At 41.4% G+C, this 26,499-nt stretch overlaps 1 protein-coding gene across 1 annotated transcript in view; it reads right to left on the bottom strand.

The window, feature by feature from the left end:
- prkcaa (protein kinase C, alpha, a) overlaps window positions 1-26,499 on the bottom strand; it is a 187,573-nt gene that overhangs the window by 6,401 nt on the left and 154,673 nt on the right. Inside the window, exons 14-16 of the mRNA XM_071923327.2 lie at window positions 24,804-24,884; window positions 21,252-21,359; window positions 10,293-10,433 (exon numbers count right to left, since the gene is read on the bottom strand). Of these exons, the coding sequence (XP_071779428.1) occupies window positions 10,293-10,433; window positions 21,252-21,359; window positions 24,804-24,884 (330 nt within the window). The remainder of the gene's footprint in view (window positions 1-10,292; window positions 10,434-21,251; window positions 21,360-24,803; window positions 24,885-26,499) is intronic.

Consider the following 26,499-nt stretch of genomic DNA (forward strand, 5'->3'; position numbering starts at 1 on the left):
GAACACAATGAGCATCATTTTTTTGAGTTTTTGATGGTTAGATGGTACAAAGCTTGTAGGACTGAGTGAGAGCCGAACCTTCCACTATTGTCTGACAGACTATGGGACACCTGATTAACTTTGCATACTGTCGACCAATCAGAGCATTCATTAAAACCTGGGTGTAAGTGACATCATTTACACCAGGAAGTAGATTGGAATTCTAAATCTGTTTGAGTCTGTTGACAACCAGATGGAGGGTTTTTCAAAGAATGTTTCCAAATTTCCACAGTGCTGACAGTTCTAATAATTTGGGTAACTTTACATTAACAGGTCCTTCGTTAAATTATACCATGAAATTGAGAAATGCAATTCTCATTGCACCGGACCTTTAAGGTGGAAGTGCAACATGTTTACTTTGAAGTCTGTCTCTTTTGTTTGACTTGCTTCTTTGTTTGAAGTTTGCCTATCTTGTTGGGTTCTGTCTTTCTTTGGCGTACATGTTATAGATGAATAGATGTTTGCTACTTATTATTTTCCTTACTCGTACAGTTACGGCCATTTAAAATGCAGGGCAAACCTGTATATGGTCACATTTCCATGAGATGTGTGAAGGCATGTTGCAGCATCACTCTGTATACTGCTGTCAAACCAAGTCACCCTACCATGAGCATTGTAAATAGCCACAACTGTACTCTAAATCAAATGGTCCAATACACATTATTAAAGATGGGTACAGCAACAACGGAGCAGCGTAAGTTCACTTCACTTCGACTTCAAGGTGCTTTTAAGTCATTCTTCTCTATCTTTACTTGAAAGAGTGAAAGAGAGCAAGAGAAAGGCGAGAGAGAGAGAGAGAGAGAGCAAGAGAGAGAGAGAGGGCTTCGTTCATCATCCTTCTCTATCCTCATCAGCTATTCCACCTACACACTGGGCTTACCTACACAGACGCATGCATTCACTAACACTAACACACACACACACACACACACACACACACACACACACAAAGACACAGTGCATCATTTAATAGACCTTCATGTTCCCTAGGGAGACACTGTTGTGCAGGAGGCTGGGAATATCAGCGGCTCTGTGAAGCCAAAATGCCATGGGGGCTTAACACAGCGCTGGGAGAGAAAGAGAGGACATTTCCACTGAAATCAATGTTCTTGAATTGGTAATTCAGCTTGTGCGCTTAAGACGGTAACCGCTGAACTTTCAACGCTGTTGTCATAGAAATAAACATCGGTGCACGGTACACTTTGGCCTCATGGTTCATTTTAGCGTATGAGGGACTTGGATCAGGTTCAGGAACTGTCCCCCCAGTGGAATTCGCTATAGATCCACACCGCTCTGCCACCAAAAACAGGCCTGTGTGTGCCGCGCTGTCGGCGGAAAAACCTCCATTGATCCACGGCAAAAAACAACAACGAGCACTCGTTTTGGGAGAAAGCGTGAAAAGAGGGAAAGTTTCATGGGAGAGAGATAGCCCCTGGTCTGCAGTTTTTTTCTTTGTTTTTCTCTCTCTCTTCCAGTCTCTTTCGCTCGTTAGTGTTTGTGGACTAGCTATGGTTTGGCTTTGAAACGTTAGACATAGTGACTAACTGTGGCCTTCTCTGCTGCTGCCCTACATTCACAGTCAAGTCGTCATCGTCTGTGTGTGTGTGTGTGTGTGTGTCAGTATTTGTGTGTGTGTGTGAATGCCTGTGCCTATATACCGGTATGTGTTTGTGTGGCAGTATGTGTGTGTCTGAATCTGTACACGAGTGTCTGGGCAAGCATACATGTGCGCGTTCTGACAGTGTGTGTGTGTGTGTGTGTGTGTGTGTGCGGGACCTGAGGCTCCACTGTTTTAACCGTCCGTCCTCTGACTCTTGCCACTGACAGGTGACGTTCGCTCCGAGCCACTGCCACCCTGTCAGCGAGTGGACGGAAGACAGGACACACACTTCAAGATAGGGAGCAAATGTGTATATGTGTGTTACCTTCTCTCTCTCTTTCTCCCTCCCTCTCTCTCTCTCTGTGTCTCTCACACACACAGCAGATAACAGAGATTGATGGGTAATACCCCAGCATCCCTCCCTCTCTCTCTCTGAAACATGTCGACTTGTCTTCTTCTATCCATCACTGGCCGTCCGTCGCTCAAGCCCAGCCGGACGTTTCTCGCTCTGATCCCCGACGACAATCGCCGGCGCCGAAACGTCCCTTTCCGGATCGGAACACACTGACTCCTTCTGACACCGGGCTTCTGCTCTCGAGCAATAATCCGAAACCAGCGTGTACGCAAAGCATATGCGGCGGTGGAATTTGTTGCAGCTGCCAAACTGACAGCGCTGAGTCTTTACAAAACATTTCATTTATTCTGCTGCATTTCTACGTCGTTTTCTTGTTATTTTCCAACAGAAAGGATGTAGGGACTGCATGTTTCTGACATGGTTTTAGAGCTCAGGGCGTCAGAGTGCTCGAAGTGAAAAAATATTTATATAAATGTTGATTTTTTTTATTTTCCAATAGTCTGACAGCAGCAACTGCAGGAGCCCTCTCCCTGAAGCAGCTGCTAAGCCCTGCGTGGAAATAAGAGGTACCCATGGATACCGGAGCACAGATAAGGTTTCTGCCAAGTGTTTCAGATGCAGCGCGTCGATGCTGAACACATACAGAAAATTTTGAGAAGCGAGGACCCTGACTAGAAAACTACTACATAAGAGCCGGTCTCCCATAACGGGATTCCACTCCTTAAAAGACGACTGGAGCTCAAAGGATTAGCTGAATAGGAACAAAAGCAAAAAATATGACTCTAAACGCGCTATGGCCTTTTGAAAAAGTGACGCATCTATTGATCGTTGTATTATGAGACGACAGATTTGTCCTTTTGGCAAAAAAACCACACAAAAAAAAACGCACATGGCTGGTGCTGTTATTTCACATTGGGTGATTCAGCCAAAACCTTACAGAATGAGACTGAAGCATTATGTTGTTTATACATCCTCCCATACATGGTGACATGGTGTCCTACATGGATATTTGACCTACTTTTGTCTTCAATCTCTCTCTCTCTCTCTCTCTCTCTCTCTCTCTCTGCACACATAAGGACGCACACGCCTCTGCACTCAAGCATATTAAAAGAACGCTCAGCTACTTAGGATGATAAATGAGTGCCTGCCTCCATTAAGAGTTGTGCCAAGACTCTCTCTCTCTCCCTCTTTCTCCCTCTCTCTCTCTCTTATCTCTCTCTCTCTGCCATCCAAGCCGCCAGCCTGGGGAGCTTTCCGCTGTTGTCTTGTCGTCTCCCTAATATTCCGCCTTGTTTTGTTAACTTGTTATGTTGTTATTGGTGGTGAGCGGCTTACTGAAGAGAGTCATTCATCTGAGCTTAATAACATACATTCAACAGAACAGAAAAATTAAAATACAAAAAATGAAAACAGACCTGTCTGGCCAAGTTATTTTTAGTTGAAATGGAAGTCATGTTTTTCATGCGATGACACAAAATTTCAGTACAAAATCATTTAATCCACATTTATATGTGTACAATATATAACAATGGGATCTCTGAAAAGCTATATGGAATTCATCTACTTTTTGGTAATTACTATCCCTTATTTTATGAAAATAAGGAATTAAAATGAATTCAATTACAGGTCTGTTTTACTCCAATTTTACAACCATTACAAATATAAATCTTTACAGATTCTAAACATGTAAAATTTGTGAAAAATATCTTCAATCCAATAAATCACTTTGTAAACAAAGCCAGCAGTGGGACTACTATGTTTCAACAGTGTGTGCCACAGGGCCTTTAAGACAAATACTCAAATGTACCAAACCTCCCATTCAGAAAATACCAACACCCTTGACCTCACATTAGAAAAAATAAACTGAAAAAAAAATATATATATTTTTTTTAAAAATGGTAAAACTCTTCCTCTTGTGTCCCGCAAGCTAAAAGAGGAAAGGCAGACATACTCAGTCAAGTTGCAAGAGTCTGCGCCTCTCATCCTTTTACAGCTACAATGACTCACAGCTTGTCCATATCGCCAGTTTTATGTGTGTGTGTGTGTGTGCGCGTATCCAAGGTGTGTGCGCCCCTGCCTCGGACTGTGTTCCCAAGACTTCTGTGCGGTGACTAAGTCCTCCCACTCACTCTCGCCCTCCTCCCCTCCCTCCATTCACTGCTCCCATCACTATTAATCAGCAACTTTCCGATTTGACCTACTTTTCCCCCCGTCGCTCTCCCCTCCCCGTCGGCCGCGCAGATGGTCGGCCGCGGACGGGCGGGGGCGTCCGACGTGTGGATGTCAAATGTGTTCTGTTTGCATGAAATTACCCCTGTTTTCCCCGCTCGTACGGGAAATTACCATACTAACACTAACCGTTTAATTAACGGGCTTCCACCTGTTGTTTGCCTACACTGTACGGTAGGTGGCTCGTCCTCACACTCATTCTACCACATAGGATTCAGGCTGCATCCTCCGAGCTTTCCCAGCCCCCCTGTCCAATAGATACAGATGGTTTTGATTCTCTCAGCTGGGTGCTGCCGGTGTATTGATTGCAATTCCGCAGCCGTCACAGGCGGATGAAGTGAGATTGAACGGAGGAGGAGGAGGGAGGAGGAGGAGGGGGGGGGGGGAAGAGGAGGAGGGGATTAGAGAGACAGGGGTTAGACCCGGTGAGGGAGCGGGGGCGGAGCGGGTTTAATGACAAGCTATTTGGCGGTAATGGACTCGGAAACAGGACTGTGTTACATGGCAGTGGGATGGACGTGACGGATGGTTATGGGGTTATGGAGGTTAGAGGGAGCGGTCAGAAACTCTCTCTCTCTCTCTCTCTCATCACACACTCATACCCGCATTCATAACCAGAACCCATGCATGCATGCACTGTGCCATGGACATGCACATGATTGCATGCATGCAAGCAGAACCACTGAACATGCACAGAAGCTTTCCCCCCCTCTCTCTCTTTCTCTCTCTGAAATGGAAGACCCCCTCCCACACACTCATATGCAGCACATACACACACAGACGGCACATACATGCAACTGACCCCATGACAACTTTCCTACCCTACTCTCGTCAGTCTTTAACCCTCACTTTCTTTCACTTCCGCACACACACACACAAAGCACACACAGCATTCCCGGCACACACAGCTTATGTATCCAGCAAGAGACTACGGGGACACAGAGGCCAGGATTCACCTTATTAGAGGGAGGGGCGCCCTTGAGGGGTGAAACAGAAGAAAACTACATATTTAAACTGAATATGTAAGGTGCGCGCACGCACATACACATACATACACACACACACACCCATATACGTATATACACACACACAAGACACTGAGTGACCTACTTTATCTCTGTTGCCTCCTTGACGTTTTTTTTTTTTTTTTTAAATATAGTGTATGAAAACTGTGTGCATGTATGTGTGAGAGAATCAGAGAGAGAGAGAGAGAGAGAGAGAGAGAGAGAGAGAGAGAGAGAGAGAGAGAGAGAGTGTATTATGCTTGTGTGTACACAAGGGATTTCAAAACCACTCCTTGCTGTGCAGCATAAAGACAGCTATATGAGATATACATTCATAATGTATGGAAGTTATATCAATTATGCATTGAGGGTGTCTTTGAAATTACTTATGGCCCATATAATACATGCCATATATAGCCTATGCCTGCAGATGTGTTTTGACTTTACTAAAAGGGGTCATGTTGAGGCAGTATTATATTTCAATCTCGGACCACTTGTCATGCATGAGAGTAAATTCATTCTGAGCTGAAAGTAGTAATTCTGTATATTGTGCGCTGCAAAAAATCTTTTATTTTACTATGTGAAGACTGTATGATGTGTGTACATGTCTGTATAATCTGTCTGTTTGGCACCAAAATCATCTCTGTGTCTCTGGCAGATAGTTTTGTCCGGTGCGCATGCTAACGCTTTAGCATACAGTATGTTAAGTCATCGTAGGCAGTTAGCATTATTCAAAGTATGAAGATAAACTTTTTAGTAATCCAAAGTTAATATTGTTTTTTTTATCCTGTGGCCTGTAGATTCATAATTTTTTAATAATTTGTCTTTATCATTAGTGAAGTCCATTACGAATCAACAGCGCACAAACTGTAGCTGTCTGGCTAGCTAGCAGCTAGCTAGCTGTCTGTCTAGTGAAAGTACTTTTTTTGGGTCAAATTTTATATCTCCTAAACAAGTGTGGCAGGTTTAGATGCATCATTAAAATTATTTAACTATCTAGCCTTAGAGCTGCTGTTCTCATTTTCTCACTTTTAGGATAATGCTAATCGCTAATGATTACTTAACATGCTGTATGCTAAAGTGTTAGCATGCACACCAGACAGAACTGTCTACCTGAGACACAGAGATGATTTTGGTGTCAAACCTCTCGTCACATAATGGCCCAAACTCCCTAAAAGTTGGTGTACTCGTTTAAGATCAAATCAAATTCCTAGTAGGCTACATGTTAACATCACTGGATGATAAAACTTGATTCTGATTCTGGTTGTGCAGCAATCAATATGAAAGGATTTAAATCCCTGACTTTGAATGCTGATATCCCTGACAGCTAGACCAGACACTAAAATACAGATTTTCCCCTCAGCCTGTGTAAGCACACTGTCTGGCGGAGTGGGTAGAGGATTACATCAGTACTGACAAGGTAAAAAGTTCATTTCTTATTGGGACCTACAGTAGCATCCTAACTTCATGTACATTTCCTGGCACTGTCTGCCACTCTGGATGGGAGTGCCTGCTGAATGTTACAAGGGATTCTAGTCACATTACATCAGCCAGCCCAAGTCGAGTGTTTTCTTCACATGTCTAAGTGTGTTGTTTGTTCAGAATGTACTCCTCTGATTCATTTAAGTGCAATTATGTAAATCTAATGAGACGTAAGAACATATGGTGCAATCATGTACGGTAAATCTGTTGCATTTATTAGATTAATGAGATTAATTTACGTCATGTATTGCAGATGTGCTGGTAGTTAGGGTGGTGTTGGTGTGTGTGTGTGATGCAAGTGTGTGGCTTAAGCTATGTTTCTCCATATAGTGCAATTATTCAAATAGTGTTGTCATATATTAAATCAAACTAATCACACTAATCATACATCAAGCCAAACCACAAATATCAGTAAATATTTGATGGATAGACTGTACACACCTCTGACAAAAGTTTTGCTAACAAAGCTAATGTTAATCTTTTTGGGAGATTGGCCACTTAATTTAGGCTAACTTAACTTAACTTAAATGAAACATAGACACAAAATCATCCATGTGTCTGGTAGATTGTTCACTCCCGTGCTCCATGCTAACACTTTAGCATACAACAGGCCAATCTCCTTTTAAGATTATGGTAAAAGTTAGGGCTAGCATTAGCATTAGCTTTAGCTTTGTAAGCAAACCTTTTGTCAGAGGTGTGGACGGTCCCTCAGGTGTATTCCTTTAACCAACTCAATATTCTTGATTAAACTTAACCTTTTCTACTCATTACTTAAACCGAACCCTAACCTTACATGCTCCATTTCTTTGCCTAACCTCAGCTAGAACCAAATGAACTAGTGGTTTTACTGATAATATTTTAACTGATATTTAACTGATAACAAAGTAAGACACAGGGTCAAACATCTATTCAAATATGTTCTAGTAACCAGATCTTCTTATATAATCAAAGACAGTGAAGGAAACAGAGGAAATATTTTTGGGCCGCTCTGTTGGGTCACATTGCCCGTGGTTCTGTCTAAGCTTTGTTGCTATAAGCACACAGGACAATGTTGTTGTCAAGAAAATACATGAACAGATGTTTCACCCCGTTTCACAGCATTGCCCAAAAATACATTTCTCATCACATAATGCTCTTTCACATGGTGTCCTACGGATCCAATAAATCCAATTCACTTCTCTCAAAGGCCTATGAACGTAACTTTGTAATGGACAATTTAATCCATGTCTGTGAAACTGACCCACTTTTGCACTTTTTTCTTTCTTTTTTTATTTAGCAAGAAATGCAAGAAATGATTGTGATTTTACAAAAGCCTTTTTAAGGGTAGGCCTACTTTTTAAGCTATTATTTCACCTTGATGTAACATTTGTCATTTTTGTCACAGATATCCCTGTGTGGGTCAACGCACAGCTAGTTAGCCATATTGGCTGTCCTGGTGGCCCTTAGCAATGTCGCTCACTTTTATTTGCATCTTTTAGCCTTAAAATCACACAGAATCACAGAATAAACACACTAACAGAAATAAACCAACAAATTATAGTTATTGTAATTATAGTAATTATAGTTCAGAAGTAATTTTGCCTGTTTGCAATTATTAATAGCTTGGGGACATGTTTGCCATAGCTCAGTGGGCTTAAAAGGAGCGTGCCAAGTACCTGCAATATCATGGGCTGGAATACACTCCGTTAACATTATTGCATGTCATCTCCTCAATCTCCCCACTATCTTTCCTGTTACTTTCCACTGTACACTCTAAAAAACTGGTGGGGACTGCACATTGCATGAGGGGTGAGCATTGGAAGATGACTATTTGTGAAGTCATGTGGAAGAGAGGGTGCTGGGAAATGAAAATGACGTACCAAAGTGAAATATCACTATCACGTATTTCAAATCTATTTTTCAGAACCCATTTTCAAGGCTACTTTAGCCCATGTCTGACAGAGAGGAGGGCTTTAGTCTGCAGTGACACAATGCTTCAGCATGGGGATAGTGTGTGTGTGTGTGTGTGTGAGAGAGACAGAGGAGAGAGAGGAAAGAGGGAGAAATAGAGATAGAGAGAGAGAGAGAGAGAGAGAGAGAGAGAGAGAGAGAGAGAGAGCGTGGATGCCTTGCAATTGGAGTTAATTCACTTTCACTGCAATAAATTCAGAATGTAAATTGAACTCCAATTTCCATAATAATCCATAATATTCATAGATCTGTCTCTTGTGACAATTCCTTAAGAGTTTGGATATGAGAACATTTTTTTTTTTATGGCAAATGATCTTCAGTTTTAGAATATTAAAGTCAAAGACTTCCTGAAGTGATTGAATTGAAAGTGCATTAAATTAGATTAGATCAAACTTTAATGATCGCCTTGGGGAAATTGACCCCAACCCTGGAATGTGTGTGTGTGTGTGTGTGTGTGTGTGTGTAGTCCTTGCAAATATTTGAATGGTTCAGATTTGGGGATGTTTCCTTTTCAGCTCATATAAAAGCAATAGGTAAAGTCAAGAAAGATTTTTATATAAATCTCATTTTAAACATTTCACCAACATTCCAAAAAACTAATGTTTAAGTCTGAAATGTACAGCTTACTTCCGCAATGACAAACTCAAAATTATATAAGAATAACTTTGTCCAGATTGTTAAATTATGCAACACCTGTTTAAATTGGATTTGAACACTGTTTACTACCAAATGTTGTATTTTGGAATATCTATCATCAGCAAGTTGTTTGAATTTTCATGAACTGTGAATTCAAGATCTCATTGTTCTTCCTACTTTTATGTCTTAAAAGTTAATTAAGTAAAAGCACAACTAAATAGTTTCAAATGACATTCGTTTGGAAGAAGAAAAAACAGAAAAGTGGCGTTACTCTACCCGAATACAGCAACTGGAGTCGTGTTAACTAGTTACTTTCCATGTGTTTGTGTGTTCTGACACATGACTGAAAGGCCGAGGTAGGAGCTGGTAAACAAGCAGACAAGAACACATAATCCCCAAGGGAGGAGAGAATACAGCAGAGCGGCATAAAACCTCTTGCTTCAGCTGAGTAAAAAGAGACGCATCCACCTACATGTCACTGTGGGGCGGGAAAAAAAACCCGATGTCTTCTTTGCCTCTTAGTGATGATCCCATCTGTTCTTGCTGCTTGTTTAGATATATGCAATATGCAGTTTTATTTGTTTACCCGTCTTGTTTTTTCTGCATTTCTGCATGTTTGTGTGTGCATGTGAGCGCATCGCTATGTTCCGACAAGTGACTGTGCATATGGTTGTTCATTAAAGGTGCTATGTGTGGCATTATAACATCAATAAATCATTACCACATTAATTATGAGATATTAGTATCATTACTGTAAACAAATGAGACCAGAGCCGAGAACATTGGCAGCCTCTACGCTGCATTTTACATTGTGTGCCACCGGGTTTTTGTTTACAGTAATTATACCAAGATATAACAATTAATTTGATAATGATATATTGATGTTTAAAAATGCTACACATAGCACCTTTAATGTCTACATGCATGTCCTCTGTGCATGTATACATAGATATGTATGTATGTGTGTGTGTGTGTGTGCCCTGTGCACAGGACTCACCACTTTGGGCTTGAAGGGAGGCTGTATCTCCCTGTTCTGGAGGCGATCCCAGTCGATGCGTCTGAAGAAGGCGTGCTCTCTGATGTCCCTCTCTCCCTCCAGCCCGCAGCCCAGACGCTTGGACGGGTGCTTGGTCATCAGCTGCTCACAGCAAAGGACGAGATGACGGGACACGGAGAATAAGACAGAATAATCTGTTAATAAATGTCTGCTTTGCTTCTCTCTATCGTTGATGGATATAACACAATAATGATTCAACCTATAGCCAGTTCTTGAAAGCTTTTACATTTGCTGTTCTACACCCAGTGTCTGGTAGGTCTAAACGGCGTCACTGGTACACACACACACACATAGACACACCATTTAGTCTTATGTTACTCAGACTTCATATTTAGTTTGTTATGCATAACAAGGCTGTCCACTCAACGCTGTTCTTTTTACTAACAGAGCTGAGGTCATGTCTCTTCAATGTATCTCAAAGGGATTGTGGGTTGTAGAATGGACTTGAATGAACCCAAGCATGGTATGGTTCACTTAGGGATAGCACTGGAGTACAGTTCCTGAGATTTCAAAGAAAAATAATCACTCTATTATTTCTATATGTGAAAATACATGGTCTGTGCATTACAAAGTATTTACTGATGTTCATCACAGACTGTTTAAGGCTACATCCGGCTAGTGTTGCACTTCGATGTAGAATCATGGCCTTAGTGGACATGAGTTACACTGAGAACCCAAGACAGAAGCCATAGCAGAACATTGACAAACTCTGTACATCAATGTTTGAATTGAACTGTTTTTAGAGGAGTGGTCAGTGTGAGCGAGGCAGGAAAACTCTCACTTTGTTTTCTCAAACTCTGCTTTTTCCCCACCTCTATGTTCTCTCACTGATGTTGCGTTTTTTTTTTTTTTGTCTGATTCCACCTCGTTTCTAGGTCAGCTGAATGACAGCCAAACAGATGGGTCTGTAAAATAGTGATATAATTGTTTTTTTCTCTCCCCCTCCTCTCGCTCTGCCTTTAGAGTGTTGCTGCCACTTCCAATCGTGCCGCAGAGAACGCAAGGACACGCTCTGCGCTTTGTAGAAAACCAAAACAAGATAAAAGGAATCTACGGGCAACAAAAACAATGACAAAACCTGTCCTTGTTAAATTATGTAAGTATCCATTGGTATTGCTAAAAGTTAACTTGTCGCCAATTACAAGCCTACTGTCCGGAGTAAAGAAAAAAAAGGATTCTGCAGAAATACTATCTTGCAAAAACAGACATTACGATGCGATACGATATGATACATACGATACATACGATACAATACGATAGATACGATAGATACGATACAATACATACGATAGGATACATACGATAGGATACGATACAATAAGATACAATACGATGAGATACGATAAGATACGCTACGATGAGATACAGTACAATACGATAAGATAAGGTACGATACGATAAGGTACGATAAGATAAGGTACGATAAGATACGATAAGATACGATACAATAAGATACAATAAGATACGATAAGATACAATAAGATACGATAAGATACAATAAGATACGATAAGATACGATAACATAAGATAAGATAAGATGCAAAACGATAAGATACGATGAGATACGATACGATAAGATACAATAAGATACAATAAGATACGATAACATAAGATAAGATAAGATGCAAAACGATAAGATACGATGAGATACGATACAATACGATAAACTTTATTAGTCGCTGAGGGAAAATTTGTCTTGGCAAGCGCTGCTGCTCACAATACAAACAAAAGACAACAACAGTCATACACACATTCAGTCCGAACTTAAGTGCGTATTTAGTACTTAAATGTGCATATTCAGCTTAAAGTCGGACAGTCTATATATTCTTGATATAATGATATACATATACATATATACTGATATAAACTGAGGAGGAGACGAGGGGGGCCTGCTCACCGTTCCCCCTGCAGTCGACACAGCGTTGCCCACTCGTAATGGAACATAATCACCGGCTGGCCCAGTGCTTGTTTTTGTGAGTGGGTGTACTGTTTTTTACCAGTCGTACTCTTTACATAACTATTCTGCATGACCTCTCCCATCGCAGCCCAGTGATTTGCCCTGATTGAATTGCTAAGGAAGGGAAAGAAGTCGTTAGGAGACCGACAGCCTGGTGCATTTGAGTATTAACAGTCCAAGGACAAAAATGACTTATTCATGCGCTGGAATCTGAAATGGAAATAGTGCTTCGTTTGACTGAGCTAGTTTTAATGCTTAGATAGGCCGTCGCCCTGGCTCAGCTATCATGTGCATTACACGCAGTCTAAGTGGCACGCCCAAGGTGAGCGCACATGCACCCACCCACACACACACACACACACATACACACATACACACACACACGCACCTCCTGCACCTCCCAGTTAAATCCCTAATCCGTAATGCACACCTTCACATGCAGCTCAGTCACCTTGCCACTTCTCATATAGTACATGACATGTTTGACAGTCACGCTTTCACAATGTTCAAACAGTCTACTAACATAGAGGGCAGAGTCTGTAACCAATAATATGCTAATCTACCAGAGCCTCAGCCCAGTGACACACACACACACACACACACACACACACACACACACATTCGGTACGTATGTATAAGTCCAAACGGCATATATACAACAAATATATACATAAGCGTGAACAAACACAAGCACACACATACTGTACACACATATACATACATACATAGACATGGAGCTCGATTCATACTGACTTAATTTAATTCACACTAGAATGGTTTCTCTCCCCTGGCTTTTCACAGACTGGGATTTCTGACAGAGTTGGGCTATTAAAATGCATATGGAGCGGTGAGGAAGTTTATACAGTGTAGTGGGTAGGTGGCTGTCTTGCAAACATTAACTTAGATAAAAAGTTTGAAAGTATGTTCTGCATTTGGATAGAGGACAGATGGATAAACTGATTTTGATTTTGTTAGTGTTGCTTTGCGGTTTTAAGTTTTTATTTATTTTCATCTGTCACCTCAGCGCATCTGCAAAAACAAATATTCTCTTTTCAGTGGGAAAACAGATGTATGAGCAGAGGCAAGGAACATTGTCCCACAAAAAGTGTGTGTGTGTGTGTGTGTGTGCGTGTGTGTGTGTGTTCTTTGGTAATCTTCGCTGGTCTAAAGGTGCAGAAATCTCATCATGGACTCAGTGTGAAGAAACCATTGGGAGTAATGAGAAAAAAAAAAAAACCTTGGTAGGACAACCTGACAAAAACACACATATACACACACACACGCACCAAAATACACGCACACAGTAAACTACAGCAACACAGCAGTGGCCGGGAAACTATTGTGAAATGAAATCATCAGAAACAACCCCAATGACCCCTCCTCTGATCTAACACAGCTATTGAAGAAGAGGAAAAAAGTCAGTTATGGCTCCTCATGATCAGAGCCATATAGACACACATTGGCTCTGATCCTCTCTAAGTTATGTGTCAGCCAAGTTAACTCCACAATGCTCATTGGCTGTTGTTAAGTAACTTATCATTCAGCTGATAAACTCTCTGTAACACAGTGAATATTATACTGATGAATCAAACCAGATGTTCTTCCCAGACAGAACAGGAAATCATGGCAGGGGATGAATTCACTTTATTCACAAGGCAGCCATATTGGATTTACATCATAATCAGGGTGAGGAACCCCATCCAGAAGACAGCAGGGGAGATGGAAACGCAGGCAAACTCAACCGCTCTTTGGAATTCTTTTTTTTTTTTTTTTTAATTTAAAAAACATCAAGGGATGAGCAGAGTTGGAGGCTAAATTAGTCCAAATTAAAGGCTACAGCAACTGGATCCATGATGTTGATCCATAATTTTAGCTAATGTTAGCAGTCAGCTACTCCAGGTTAATGTTATATTTATGTCTAAAACCAACTAAGTCAAACTGTGTAAGTTGTAGCCGACAAAGTAGCTTTAACAGTCACAATTTTAATCAGCTAAACGCTGATTAATTAACGCAGCTTAGTCACCTAACGCTAGTGTTAGCTAGCAAACAGCTAACATAAACACTTTGACTGTCAAAGAAGCATCACTAAAGATATGAAGTATAATGTTAGCATGTTACTAATACTAAAGATAAAGACTGTTGACACTGACAATAAGAACGCAACCTAGTTGGTGTATCTTTGTTAACAATGTGTAAGTGTTTTTCAGGAAGGGTTTCCCACCCGAGTATACTATAAATCAAATATGGCCGCTGTGTGACTGAATGAATTAGAAGGTGGAAAAAGGGCCTACAGAAAGAAAGAGCAAGTAGAGATTTAGAGTAGGTGGAACTGAAGTATACTAGAATGGATAGAATTGAAAAGTAATTTTCAGCATCTGTTGAATATTCACTGAGGCTCTGGTGGCTGCTGTGCTGTCTATTCTCTGTGGGACATGTTATGTTGTCATGGCGGTCTAAAAAGTAGAAAAATGGGAGTTTTCTAGATCTAGACTAATGAAAAGCTCACAGCTCATATTCATAAAGCCATTAAGAATAAGAATATGGATCTAAGACCAGTGTTCAAGTTACTTATGGTTCCTGAGACAAATACAGGAGTATCTACTGTAACAGTCCCCCATTCATCAAGTGTTATTTCTGCAACACCCATACTACACAATTAGTTTTCAAATGTTGTACAGCTGTATATTGTGGCACAAAACTCATGCATCTCAACTGCACCTTCTGACAGCTCAATTAATTTAGAATTTGACTGAAAAAGGTCCATCTTGACAAGTCATTTAGTCTCCTATTCAGTTAAAATCTTAATTCCTCTTGTTTCCAATGCAGTTTCAAGAATTTTCAAGACACAAGTGTAAAATGAAAGATGGGGGAATAATGCAAATCACTCACAGAAATCACTAGTATCAAGAAAATGACACTTCCCACTGAGCTATTTTACACTGATTAGCCATTTAAACGACACCTAACGGTTACAGGCTAGAATGCGGCTACATAGGGTTTCAAAGTGAAAGTTCAGTAGCAGCAGTGCAGTAGGTCTGCAGGCCAGCTTTCCCGTTCCAAGCCCCTCGACATATGGGCCGTGGGCTGTATCTGAGCCGGCAGTGTGAATCCAGCTGGAGACAGCTGCTGAGGAGGAAGGCAAAGTCATTTGCAGCTTTCTGTCTGTTCGCAGGACTGTCTCCGACGGTGAGAAAGCATCCTGCTGCAAACAGAAGGCTGTCACCCTCAAAGTGACACCGCTGACACCTTGAAATGTCCTTGAAACTGACTGGCTGGCTGGCCTGTCAATCAAACTCTTTTTACACCTGCCTGCCTGTTTGTCTGCCTCTCTCTTTTGTCTGTCTCCGTCTACAAGTTTTCACAATTTGAACTCTAGGAACTCGCGTTACTGAGCTGGATATTCACGTCATTAAAAAAAAAAAAAAAAAAACTAGTGTTGACATTTTGCAGGCAAGGCTTGATCATTCTGTCGACAAAACTGTTAGCGTCGGAGTCTCAGTGGATCCACTGTGTAGCTAACTGTCGGCAAAAAGGTTTGGTTTGCCTGTGTTCAAACAGCATGTGTAACTTCTGAACCACCCCGCTGTTTCTGTTGAGGACGTCCAAATGTTAGAGGAAAGAGAGAGAGAGAGGGAGGGGGAGAGAGAGAGACGGACAGAGAGAGAGAGAGACACACACAGAGAGAGAGAGAGAGAGAGAGAGAGAGGGAGGGAGGGAGAGAGAAAGAGTGACAGAGAAAGCAGATGGGGTGTTTAACTCAACGGGGAGTCTGGCCAGGTACAATTGTCTGATCCAGCACATTGGGGGAGGGAGGGGCTCGCACACACACACACACACACACACACACACACACACACACACACACATGCACTGACACACACATACACCGACACACACCATCAAAACCCCTTTTATTTGTCGGGGCCTGAGAGAATAGGTCCCATCTTCTGAGGCAAACATCTGATCAAAGGCAAACTCCACTGAAATAAAGAATAAACAGGCTGCAATCCCGCCCCCCCCCCCCCCCCCCCGCCCTCTCTCTCTCTCTCTCTCTCTCTCTCTCTCTCTCTCTCTCTGTCTCTCTGCTCACTATCCCATAAGGATTTAGTGGAAGAGATTCTATAGCATATATAGTATATACAGTCAAAAGTGCATGTATTGAGACAGTGAGGTTTTTTAACTTCGGTGCTTTTGCCACAGGTCAGTCAGGAGTGAATTTTTTTTTTTTTTTTCTGAAATTTTCTGCAAATCATGTATGTGCTTTATTCAGTATCAATTCATAGAAGCAAATACAAGCTGTACTGTTATTAAAACTTAAGCTTAAGTATGAATCTTCACATCTTCGCTGCATATTTTCACACATCTCCCATTCTTCTCTTCTCATATTCTAAAAGGACTAAGTTTAGCTAATGATCCCATTACTTAGACTATTGTTTGTCTGCATCTGTCACCTATATAAAGGGCAAATATATGGGCAGCAGGATGGTTTTGCTGAGTAAAGAGACTGTATGTGTTTATGTGAAATAACCAATTCATAACTATAGACTGTGTAATGAGTCATCCTGGTGCGGCATGTTCTGAAATATTACTATATAATATGTATTCTTGGTGGAGAAAGCTATGAAATCAAGTTGCGATGAAAAGCTCTCGCTCAGCTTTGGCTTTCCCTACTTGATACTGCAATTACCGACTTTACACAGCGGGCATCCGTTTCCTTTCCTCTCCTTTTTTTCTTGCCAGTGACACTCTCTTCCTCCTCCACCTCCTCTACCATCCCTTTCTCTCCTTTCTCTATCCGTCGAAATCCGGTTTTCTCTCCAATTCGCCCGCGCATTCGCCAGCGTCGCCTCTCCTGCTCCCTTCCCATCTTACTCTCTCTCCTTTCCACTCTTCCTCCATTTCTCTGACTCCATCCTTTCCTCCATCCTTCCCTCCCATCTCTTCCTCTCTCTCTCTCTCTCTCTTTCTGGGTCAGGCTGATGGCAGGCACTATGTATCCATTAAGAGGAAGGGTTACAGCAGCGGCAAACAAGAGTTGAGATAGGGTCTGGGACCGGGGCCAGGACACACACACACGCGCACACACACATGCACACACACACATGCACACACACACACATGCACACACACCAGGGTAGAGGAGAGAACGGAGGGTATGAGGGAAAGTGAGTGGAGGGTGAAGCTTAGGGGAAAAAAAAGAAGATAGGAGAAATGGATGGAAATGGGAAAGAGGGAGAGACAAAGGGGAAAACAAAGAAAGGAGAGAGAGAGAGAAAGAGAGAGAGGGAGAGGGAGAGCTGAGTGATGCTGTGTGAGGCCCAGGGAGTTGAGGTAGGGACAGGGAGACGGAGCACGTTATCACACAGCTCATCCGCTCTGCACTGCCTCTGGACAGAAATAAAACTGCCGCTCTCACTGTTACATTTCTTGTATGTACACACAAACACACACACACACACACACACACACACAGAGACACACCCGCACATACATACACACACTTCTGTAATCCTTGTGAGGATGTGTGGATGCTCCAAGTGTAGTTAAACCTGGAATACACACACTTCAGCGCTGCAGTTACCAACAGTGCTATTTGCAGTCAATGCAAACTTGGTAAAAAGAGCAGTTACATACAGGCAGCTCCACATGTTGGAACAACTTTTAAGCATTTTAGTTGATTATCTCAACACCACATGACCAATCAGCTCTATATCTGTTCAAGTTTTGGAAAAATTAGCAGGGCAGTTATGTCTAAACTGGAAATGAGCTCTCCAGTGCCTCCATGTTGTTTGATTGAGCCAATAATGGAGGATGGACGTTATATGCCTCTTAGTGAGAAGCCACGCCCACTGCCACGCCCCCCTTTGGCCAATCGTGTGAAAAGTAAATCACTTCTTCCTTGTGCTATGACCAATCTCCACAAAGTTTCATGCAAATCTATTCATAACTTTTTGAGATATCCTGCTAACAGACAAACAGACAGAATGGGGCGAAAGCATAAGGTAATGATTAAATAAATCTATTTACATTGAAGTAAAACTTGATTAACCTAAGCTTCTGAGTGATCTGTCCACTTTTGAGGCTTATTACGGACCTTTGCATACAAACTATTGTTTCCGGGGATAGATCAAAGTTGAATATATGTGATTTTGAAATTAAACATTCAAATGCATTGTTCAATATTTCTGATCCATATCAAAATGGCAAAATGTCATGCTGCCAGCTACTTCAAGCACATACTGTACATCTGCAGTCCTTCCTCATCTTTTATCAACCACACAGTCCTTGGATGTAAAACAAAGTAACCTTGGAAGCCATATTGTTAATACCTCATGTCTTTCAACACCATCTCTATCGATAGCTGCCAAAGCCCATCCATATCTACTGTACATCAGCTCCTCTGAGGATGAGCATGTATTGATGTATCAATATGTCTTGCTACTAATGAGTACGACCTTGTTGCAGCCCTGCTCGATGGAGCAGTGACCTGGGGAAGAAATCATGTTCTTGTTGATTCACTATTGACAAGGATCTGTCTTTGTTGATAGGGTTCAATACTGAGAACGGCAGTGAACACTGTTTATTCAACAGCAGACATAAAAATGAGAGCATACAGTAGCTAATAACATGACGTGCAAATCACACTGTGTGTGGCAGAAGTAGAGAGGCTGACTAAGGAAACAAAATAAAGATTTACAGTGATTTTAGAGCAGTGAGGAAGTGTGGAGTGGCTTATTGCTAATAAAATGGCAGTAACACATTGCGGTAAGAAGAGAATGGTGATGTTCAAAAGAGCTTTTATTTTATTCAATGGTAATTAAATAATACTAATTTAATGTTATTCTTCTGACATTATAGTTCTTGAACAGTAGTTAAATAAGGTGGTTGTTGCACATACAGTAAGTACCAGTATGAGTGGTGATTTTCAGTTAGAGCAATAGTATTTAAATTAACTGTTATAGAATCAGAGGCTTCCAATGCGGCTTCCATCACGACTCAGCCAATCAGAACTAAGGACCAGAGCTAAATTGGCTTTAAATTGGCAAATAAAGTAACCTTAAAGAGAGAGGTTCTGCCATTGAATTGTACTCTTTTTTTGAATTCTATGTTTACTTTGCACATGTATTCATAAGAGTCTGTTTCTGTTAAGCAGGCCATTAGATAAGTGTCTGTCCTTAAAAATATAAAAGCCCAAGTTATTATTTTATTATTTAACAACTCGTTTGCTCTTCTTAGCCCAGGGAGCAAGAAGCATCGCTGCCCCCCCCCCCCTCTCATGCACTCTTCTATTTATGTTCTTCTTCTGTCGCTTCCCATTTAATTGCTTCCAAAACATTCTGCTCATCAGAGAAAATGAGAGAAACGCTTGCTGTGTCCCAGTATTTGCCTGCTTGACTTGCACAGACCCACTGTACTGTTCAGTTCTCCGTGCCTCTGGAGATCCAGGCTTATACCCATGGTAGCTAAAGAACCGTCCCATGAGATTGTTGAGTAGGAATATTCCTCTGCTCTTACAGGGTCGGACCAGCTGATCTCACTCAGAGCACAGGTCCAATTGGTTCCAGTGTCTATAATGCAGCTCTAAGAAAAAAACACTTCAGAAGCTCTAAATGCATTTATGCACAAACAACGCCAATAGTAGGGTCAACTTGGTGCTGTACCACATATTTTGGATTCAGCCTTTAAAGTTGGACATCTATTCTTCTGTGAAGTTGACACAAACCATCAGTGAGATGCTGGCAGACTTTGACCTTGGCTGGTAGGTCTGTCAGTTCAGCTAGGCAAACTGTGCTTGAAAAATATTTCCTTTTTTTCTTCATTTTAGTAAGCGAGTTTCTGAAACATCTTGAGGCCGTGACCGGTGGACTAAAAACATTTTTCCATGCAGAAAGTACGGTTCATTTAATTTTTTCATTCCTTTTTCTATTTGGAATGATCACTCTTCTAATCTAGTGTATCTTAAAGAATATTTTCTGTGATGCAGATTCCATTGGGGAAGGAAAAAAAAGACCCTAAACCCCACCAGGGATCAATTATTGGAACATGTAGACAAGAACAAATGAATGGGCACTTCTGATCGTTTCTTCACTGCATAAGAAGAATCATGTTCTAAAATGAGATATCCATCATTGGAAACACTGACTCCAACGCAAATTAAAACAAATTATGGTACTTTTTGAAAGGATGGTAGGTATCCTAAGTCCTTGATTAGCAAAATACTCATACTTAAAACCTAAAACCTGTATATTTTAGAGATATTGCGTGATTACTTTTCTAAAATGGATACACAGTATTTTTGGAATAAACCTTTTAAACCTCAAGTCCATGGAGCCACAGCGCCTCGCGGTATATTTGATGATCTAATAGTTTTCCCCGCAAAGTTTTAATAATGCAGAGGGTGAAGAGACGGGAAGTGAGTGGGGAGAGGAGGAGCGGGAACCTGTGAGAACCCACGAGTTCCCAGACAGTATTTTTTTTTAAAAAGCCTACACTTCAACGGAGCTAGACTGTCATATATTACGTCTGGGTCCTGGAGACTAAAAAAAGCCTTACACCGGTTTGTGACGCTGCCTGTCAGGGTTTTTTTCCCCCCTAAAGTTGAACAGGCAGGGTGGGTCTGCAGCCCGCTTACAAGAATTTCAATTATCTTGGCTTCAGTGGAGAGAAAATGCTGATTTGGAGGATTTTCCATCCAAAAGCTTCTGGGGGAAAACAGCCCTCCTTGTAATATGGTAAATAATAATAATAAGTACAGTAAGTGGGGGAAAACCAATAGTGGATGTTGGAGTGGAAAATGGAGAATACGCTCAGAAAGGAAGGTTAAATATTGGGCCTTTTTCTCAAAGAGTGCGGCGGCGTTACTTTTATGGACTTTCTTTGACGACACGACTGGTTGTTATTGACAAAAGAGTTCCCATTGATGACAATGGAGTCCAACTCACCCCTTTGCAGATGGAGACCGCTTCTTTGGACATGGACTTGGGGTAGGACACGTTGTGCTCCATGATGGACTGGAACAGCTCGTCCTCGTCCTCTCCATCAAACGGAGGCTGAGGGTGGAAGAGGAGTAGAGACGACGGAGGTTATTGGTGTTTCGATGGGACATCAGCAATATTCAAGCGTATTGTTTATGTGATTGGAAATGTCGAGGGGATGCAAGTGATATGAATTCTATAAAATGATTGAAAATTGAAGAAGTGATGGCAGGAAGTAGGATAACGTCTGTATTCGGGGTTAATTCCCCTTGGGGTATGTGGGTTGATATGAGTTTATTTTTTTCTCTTCAGTTGCAGGACAGAAAATTGTTCTCTATCATGCTTACATGTGGGTCTCTTTCATTAATGAGACAAGATGAAAAAACAGAAGAATCTTCAATAAAAATTTAATAGGAAATAGAAATCAGTGTGTCTTATCCTAAGGGTCGGGACCTAAAAATGGTCACAGGCCTGTTTCTGGTGGGTGACAGTCTACATACCGCTATAATGTTCCCATAACTTTTGATCCTCAAAAAATGATGACAATGAACACAGTAGGGAAGCACTCATAATTGTTCCTATGAATCCGGTGACTGGAGTTAGATGTATTGTCTCTATAAGCCTGTTCTCAGTTCAGGCCCTCAGAAAGGTTAATAAGATGTGAAATGTTAAAGGAATACACCTAGTTTTTGGGAGATTAGTCTGTTTGTCAATTTACCTGTTAAGTAATGAGAACATAGACATCAAAATCATCCATATGTCCCCAGTAGATCATTCATGCATTATGTCAAAAGTGAGAAAATAACTGTGCAGTGGATGAATACATGGTTGCTAATCTGAAATAGTTCAAATAGTCCAGCAGAATTTGAAACATGTTGACTTTGGCGACCTCTTGATAGTGTTTTACGACAGCGCTGTTGCAAAACCACTCGCTCCCAGAAGAAGTCACATGAAATTGTTATAATGTAAACTGAATAACAACTGGAATACATTAGTGTAAGGAGGCAAGTTATTTTTCCCACGGCACCAGATGTGTTCATCAGGAGCCAAATTCAGGTCAGTCAGTCAAACGGCGCTGCCTCACCTCATCACTCAGTGATAGTTAAGCTACAACCAGACTGAGCTAGCAAAGCAGTTTTTTGTGTATCATGTTTTGAATTTATTAAGTTTGCCCAATGCTAATGAAACGGCGCTCGATCATATTCAGTGATTCTTGCTCGCCCAGTGTTGCTTGTCCAGTGTTTGCATCGCAGTTTGTGTTTGGAACTGCGGTGGCTAATCTATGTGTTTTTGTTGCCGAATATTTTAGTTACAACTAGACTGAGCTAGTAAAGCAGCTGTGCTTTGCAGATATGGAGTTTGGAGAGCAGAAACATTTTGGCTAACAGGCTACTATGATACTGACAGACTGCTAACCTACTGGAGTGTAGCTGTACAGTAGAGTGGATCTATTCTTCTCGACAATACATTGGTGAATGATGTGGTTATGCTGATTATTCCAGGAATTTTGAATCTACAGGCCATAAAATAAAAAGCACTGACAACTTTTTATTACTAAAAGGTCAGTCTTCTTACTCTGGATAATGCTAGTCGCCTACTATCACTCAACATAGTGTATGCTACAGTGTTAGCATGAAATGATCTTTGCCGGTGGTACGCGGGTGATTTTGGTGTCTGTGTTCTCATTACTTAACGTACAAGTTAACCAATCTCCCAAAAGCACAGTGTATTCCTTTAATGACTGACGAAAGAGAGAAAAAACAGGCAAAACAGCAGAAGAAGAAGAGATAGAAAGAGGCACTCGCTTAGAAACAGGGAACAAAAGAGCGAGAAGAAGGAGAGAGAACAATAGCGAGGAAGACAAAGAACGAGGAACGGCGGAGAATTTCTGCAAACAAGTTTCAGAGGAAGACCTTGCGGGGCAAATGGAGTGGATGACCCAGCTTTTTTCCCCTCACTGTGGTTATCATCAGTAACCATAATGTGGCTGTTTTGACAGTCCATAAAATGAATTATTCTTCATTTCCACTCCACCGGCCCTTTCGGCTAGAGATAGCCTGTCTGCGTCATGCCCCCTTTACCTGATTTCACACGAGAGAGAGAGAGAGAGAGAGAGAGAGAGAGAGAGAGAGAGAGAGAGAGAAAGAAAGAGACAGAGAGAGAGAGAGAGAGAGAGAGAGAGAGAGAGAGCGAGCATCTGAATAGGTAAAAAGTTTGTTTTGTTAATTTTCATCTATATTTTACTTGTGTTTAACAGCTGACACAAGCTCTGCGAGTCAATTTGGGAATGGGAAAAAATACCCAGCTTGCATGTTTTTTGCATGTTGAGTCATAGAATCTTATTTATATTGGAAAAAAACAACGAAAACTTTCCAAAATTTCCAAGGCAAATCAGCTTTTTCTTGAGGCAAGTGACATTATCTTGATATTGGATGGATAGATCTGCTTCAAGATACTGTCATTAGTTTCAAGAAAATTTCTGAAACAGGTGAAACTGCATTGGAAACACGTGGAATTATCTCAACCCATTGGCAGATTTTTTCACTTGATTTAACTGACTTGTTGAGATGGACATTTTTTGTGTGTATAGCAATATCTGGCAACACCTGTCAGGTTTTGAGATCTGATCATGAAGACCGGGTTTAATAAAATTGCATCACTGTGCATCCACACACTCATTTACATCTGTGACCGCCTTACTTTTGTTGCACTGCTCATAAGCACTGCTCATAAACACATTCATGTATGTGATGTATGTAATCACAATGCAAGCCCAGCCTCTTCTGAAATCACACTTTTGTTCACCAACACCTGTCACTTGCAGTAACGGCATGAGTGAATGATAAAAATTGCATTGGAACGGCGAGTGCAACCATAGCGACAGAACTGCATGTCACAAAATGCTATTTATACCACTTGACATGACGTGTCAATTAGCTGCTACTCTGCAGACTGTGAAGCCAATTTTTTGAGTTCTCTAAAAATGTTCCCGCTAGGATCCAATTTGAAATGCAGTAGGTTCAAACAAAACAGAAACAGCAGGTGAGAAGAGGTCCTGTTGCTTGTTTTTAGTGTCCTCCCTGGCAGTCACCTTGACATCAAATTCAACCCCCCCCCCCCCCCCCCCCCCCCCACCACACACACACACACACACACACACACACACACACACATCTGGCCCCAACCCACGGTCAAAAGCAAACCGAGCTGACTGCATAAAAGAGGCTGGACCAATTGGGATATGCCCTATGAGAGGAGGGCAGATGGTATGGATGTGTGTGTGTGTGTGTGTGTGTGTGTGTGTGTGTTTGTGTGTTTATGGAAGTGATGGTGGGAAGGTCCTTTGGGAGCACCACCTGAGTACATTTAGGTCTCAGCAGAGCCTGAGTGGGAGGGGAACTTTATTGTGGGAGTCTCTGGGGCAATCTTGGCATAATGTGTAACCGAAAATGATGTATGTAAGCAAGTGTCATTGTGTGTGTCTCCATGTGTGTGTGTGTGTGTGTGTACGCCACTCACCTGTCCTGCCAGCATTTCGTAGAGCAGCACTCCATAGGCCCACCAGTCTACAGAGCTCCCATATGGCTGATATGCAATGATCTGTGGAGGGAGGGAGAGGAACAGGTGAGACTAAATAAGAATAACTACAAGTCTATAACTGAGAATAGGGCTTCATAGGCTGGGGATGTAATAAATGATCTGGTATCAGGCATGATCATATAGCACATCTACATGGTAAACCCACTCAGAAAAACACCAACATTTACCCTCCGACTGAACTAGATCACAGCACACACGTGACCGCATAGGCCTGTAGGTTAAATATGCAATTAATCGCGCATTCTATAAATATTTCAGTGCATTATTCATCCACGGCACGTTTAGCCACTTATCCTGTATACACTACCGCTCTTTTAATGAGATCCAACATTAGAAATACATCCAGATCCCCGAGACCATTCTGAATATGTAATGTGTACTGCACATTCATAATGTACACGCTACTTTTGTGCGATGTAGCTGCTTCTTGCTTAAGTGTTGCTTGAGACAAACCTCCCATGTTATTCCTAATGAGTTCATTTAATATTTGTGAACATGAACAGGTCTCCCCCAAAGGCAGAAGACAGAGAACAAAGACTGTAATATGTGATCAGCTGTTCTTCTGAAAAAACCCATGAGAAGACAATGTAGTCTCAGAAATATTTCTGTTCTACCAATTTTTAATGATACCATTGTCATATCCCTAAACTTCACTATCTTCACAGTCTCCTTCTCTACATTTCCTTAAAGTCGAGATGAAATGAAAAATGCCTTTTTAACCCTTTGAGATCACATCAAAAATCAATTTCTTTGTATTCTTATATCAAAATTCAATCATGTTTTCTTCCTGTAAAACAAAATATGCCGTGTGCTTACGTAAGCATGCCCATAACCAATTTCAACCAATAATATCATGACATCCACCCATCAATCAATCTTCAACTTTTAGCGCACAGAGCTAAGAGGCTAAGATTCATTAGTTAGCTAGCTAGCAACAGCACGGTACTTCGGTGTGTCTTCGGGTGTTATGACACGCCCACTTTTCAACGTTCAAATCAAATTCCTCCCAACGTTACGTCCCGCCTGTCTTTCCTGTTTCACTCGGAAATACGTCACGATACGGAAGTTAGATACTCTCGAAATGCCGTTTCATCTCGACTTTAAAGGCTACCAATACTGTATTAACCTAGTTTTGAGTGGAGCAAATACATCCAATGGCCACAGTTGTGAGTTGAGCCAGACACACAGTATGTTGCTGTGGATTAAAAGACGGTGTAAGAATATTCACACACTCAGTGGCAGAACGGCTTGATGAGCCATCTATATAGACCACCTGCAATAATAACTTTGTCATGGTTCAGTGAAATTGAAGGTAAGAAGCTTGCTTTGGGGGTGGAAGGGTAGATAAGAAGACAGAACAGGGTCACCGCAGATCGTTTTACAGACATAAGACCAGTAAAAACAGTTCTCATAGAGTGACGGGGCTGCATTTAAAATGCTTTTGACCACAAAGTAAAGTTGCTAAACACCTTAACCAAGTTTAAGACAGGAGCAAAAAAAATTACAAGCTAAAAAAGTTAAAAATTCTCACATTAGGAAGGGCCAGCTTGACATTCTGATAACATCTTTCTCTCTAGGGGCTTCTGTAATCGTGAGTTTCTGAGGATTGACAACA

Source organism: Centroberyx gerrardi, chromosome 3 (assembly GCF_048128805.1).
Source record: "Centroberyx gerrardi isolate f3 chromosome 3, fCenGer3.hap1.cur.20231027, whole genome shotgun sequence".
NCBI classification, from domain to species: Eukaryota; Metazoa; Chordata; class Actinopteri; order Beryciformes; family Berycidae; genus Centroberyx; species Centroberyx gerrardi.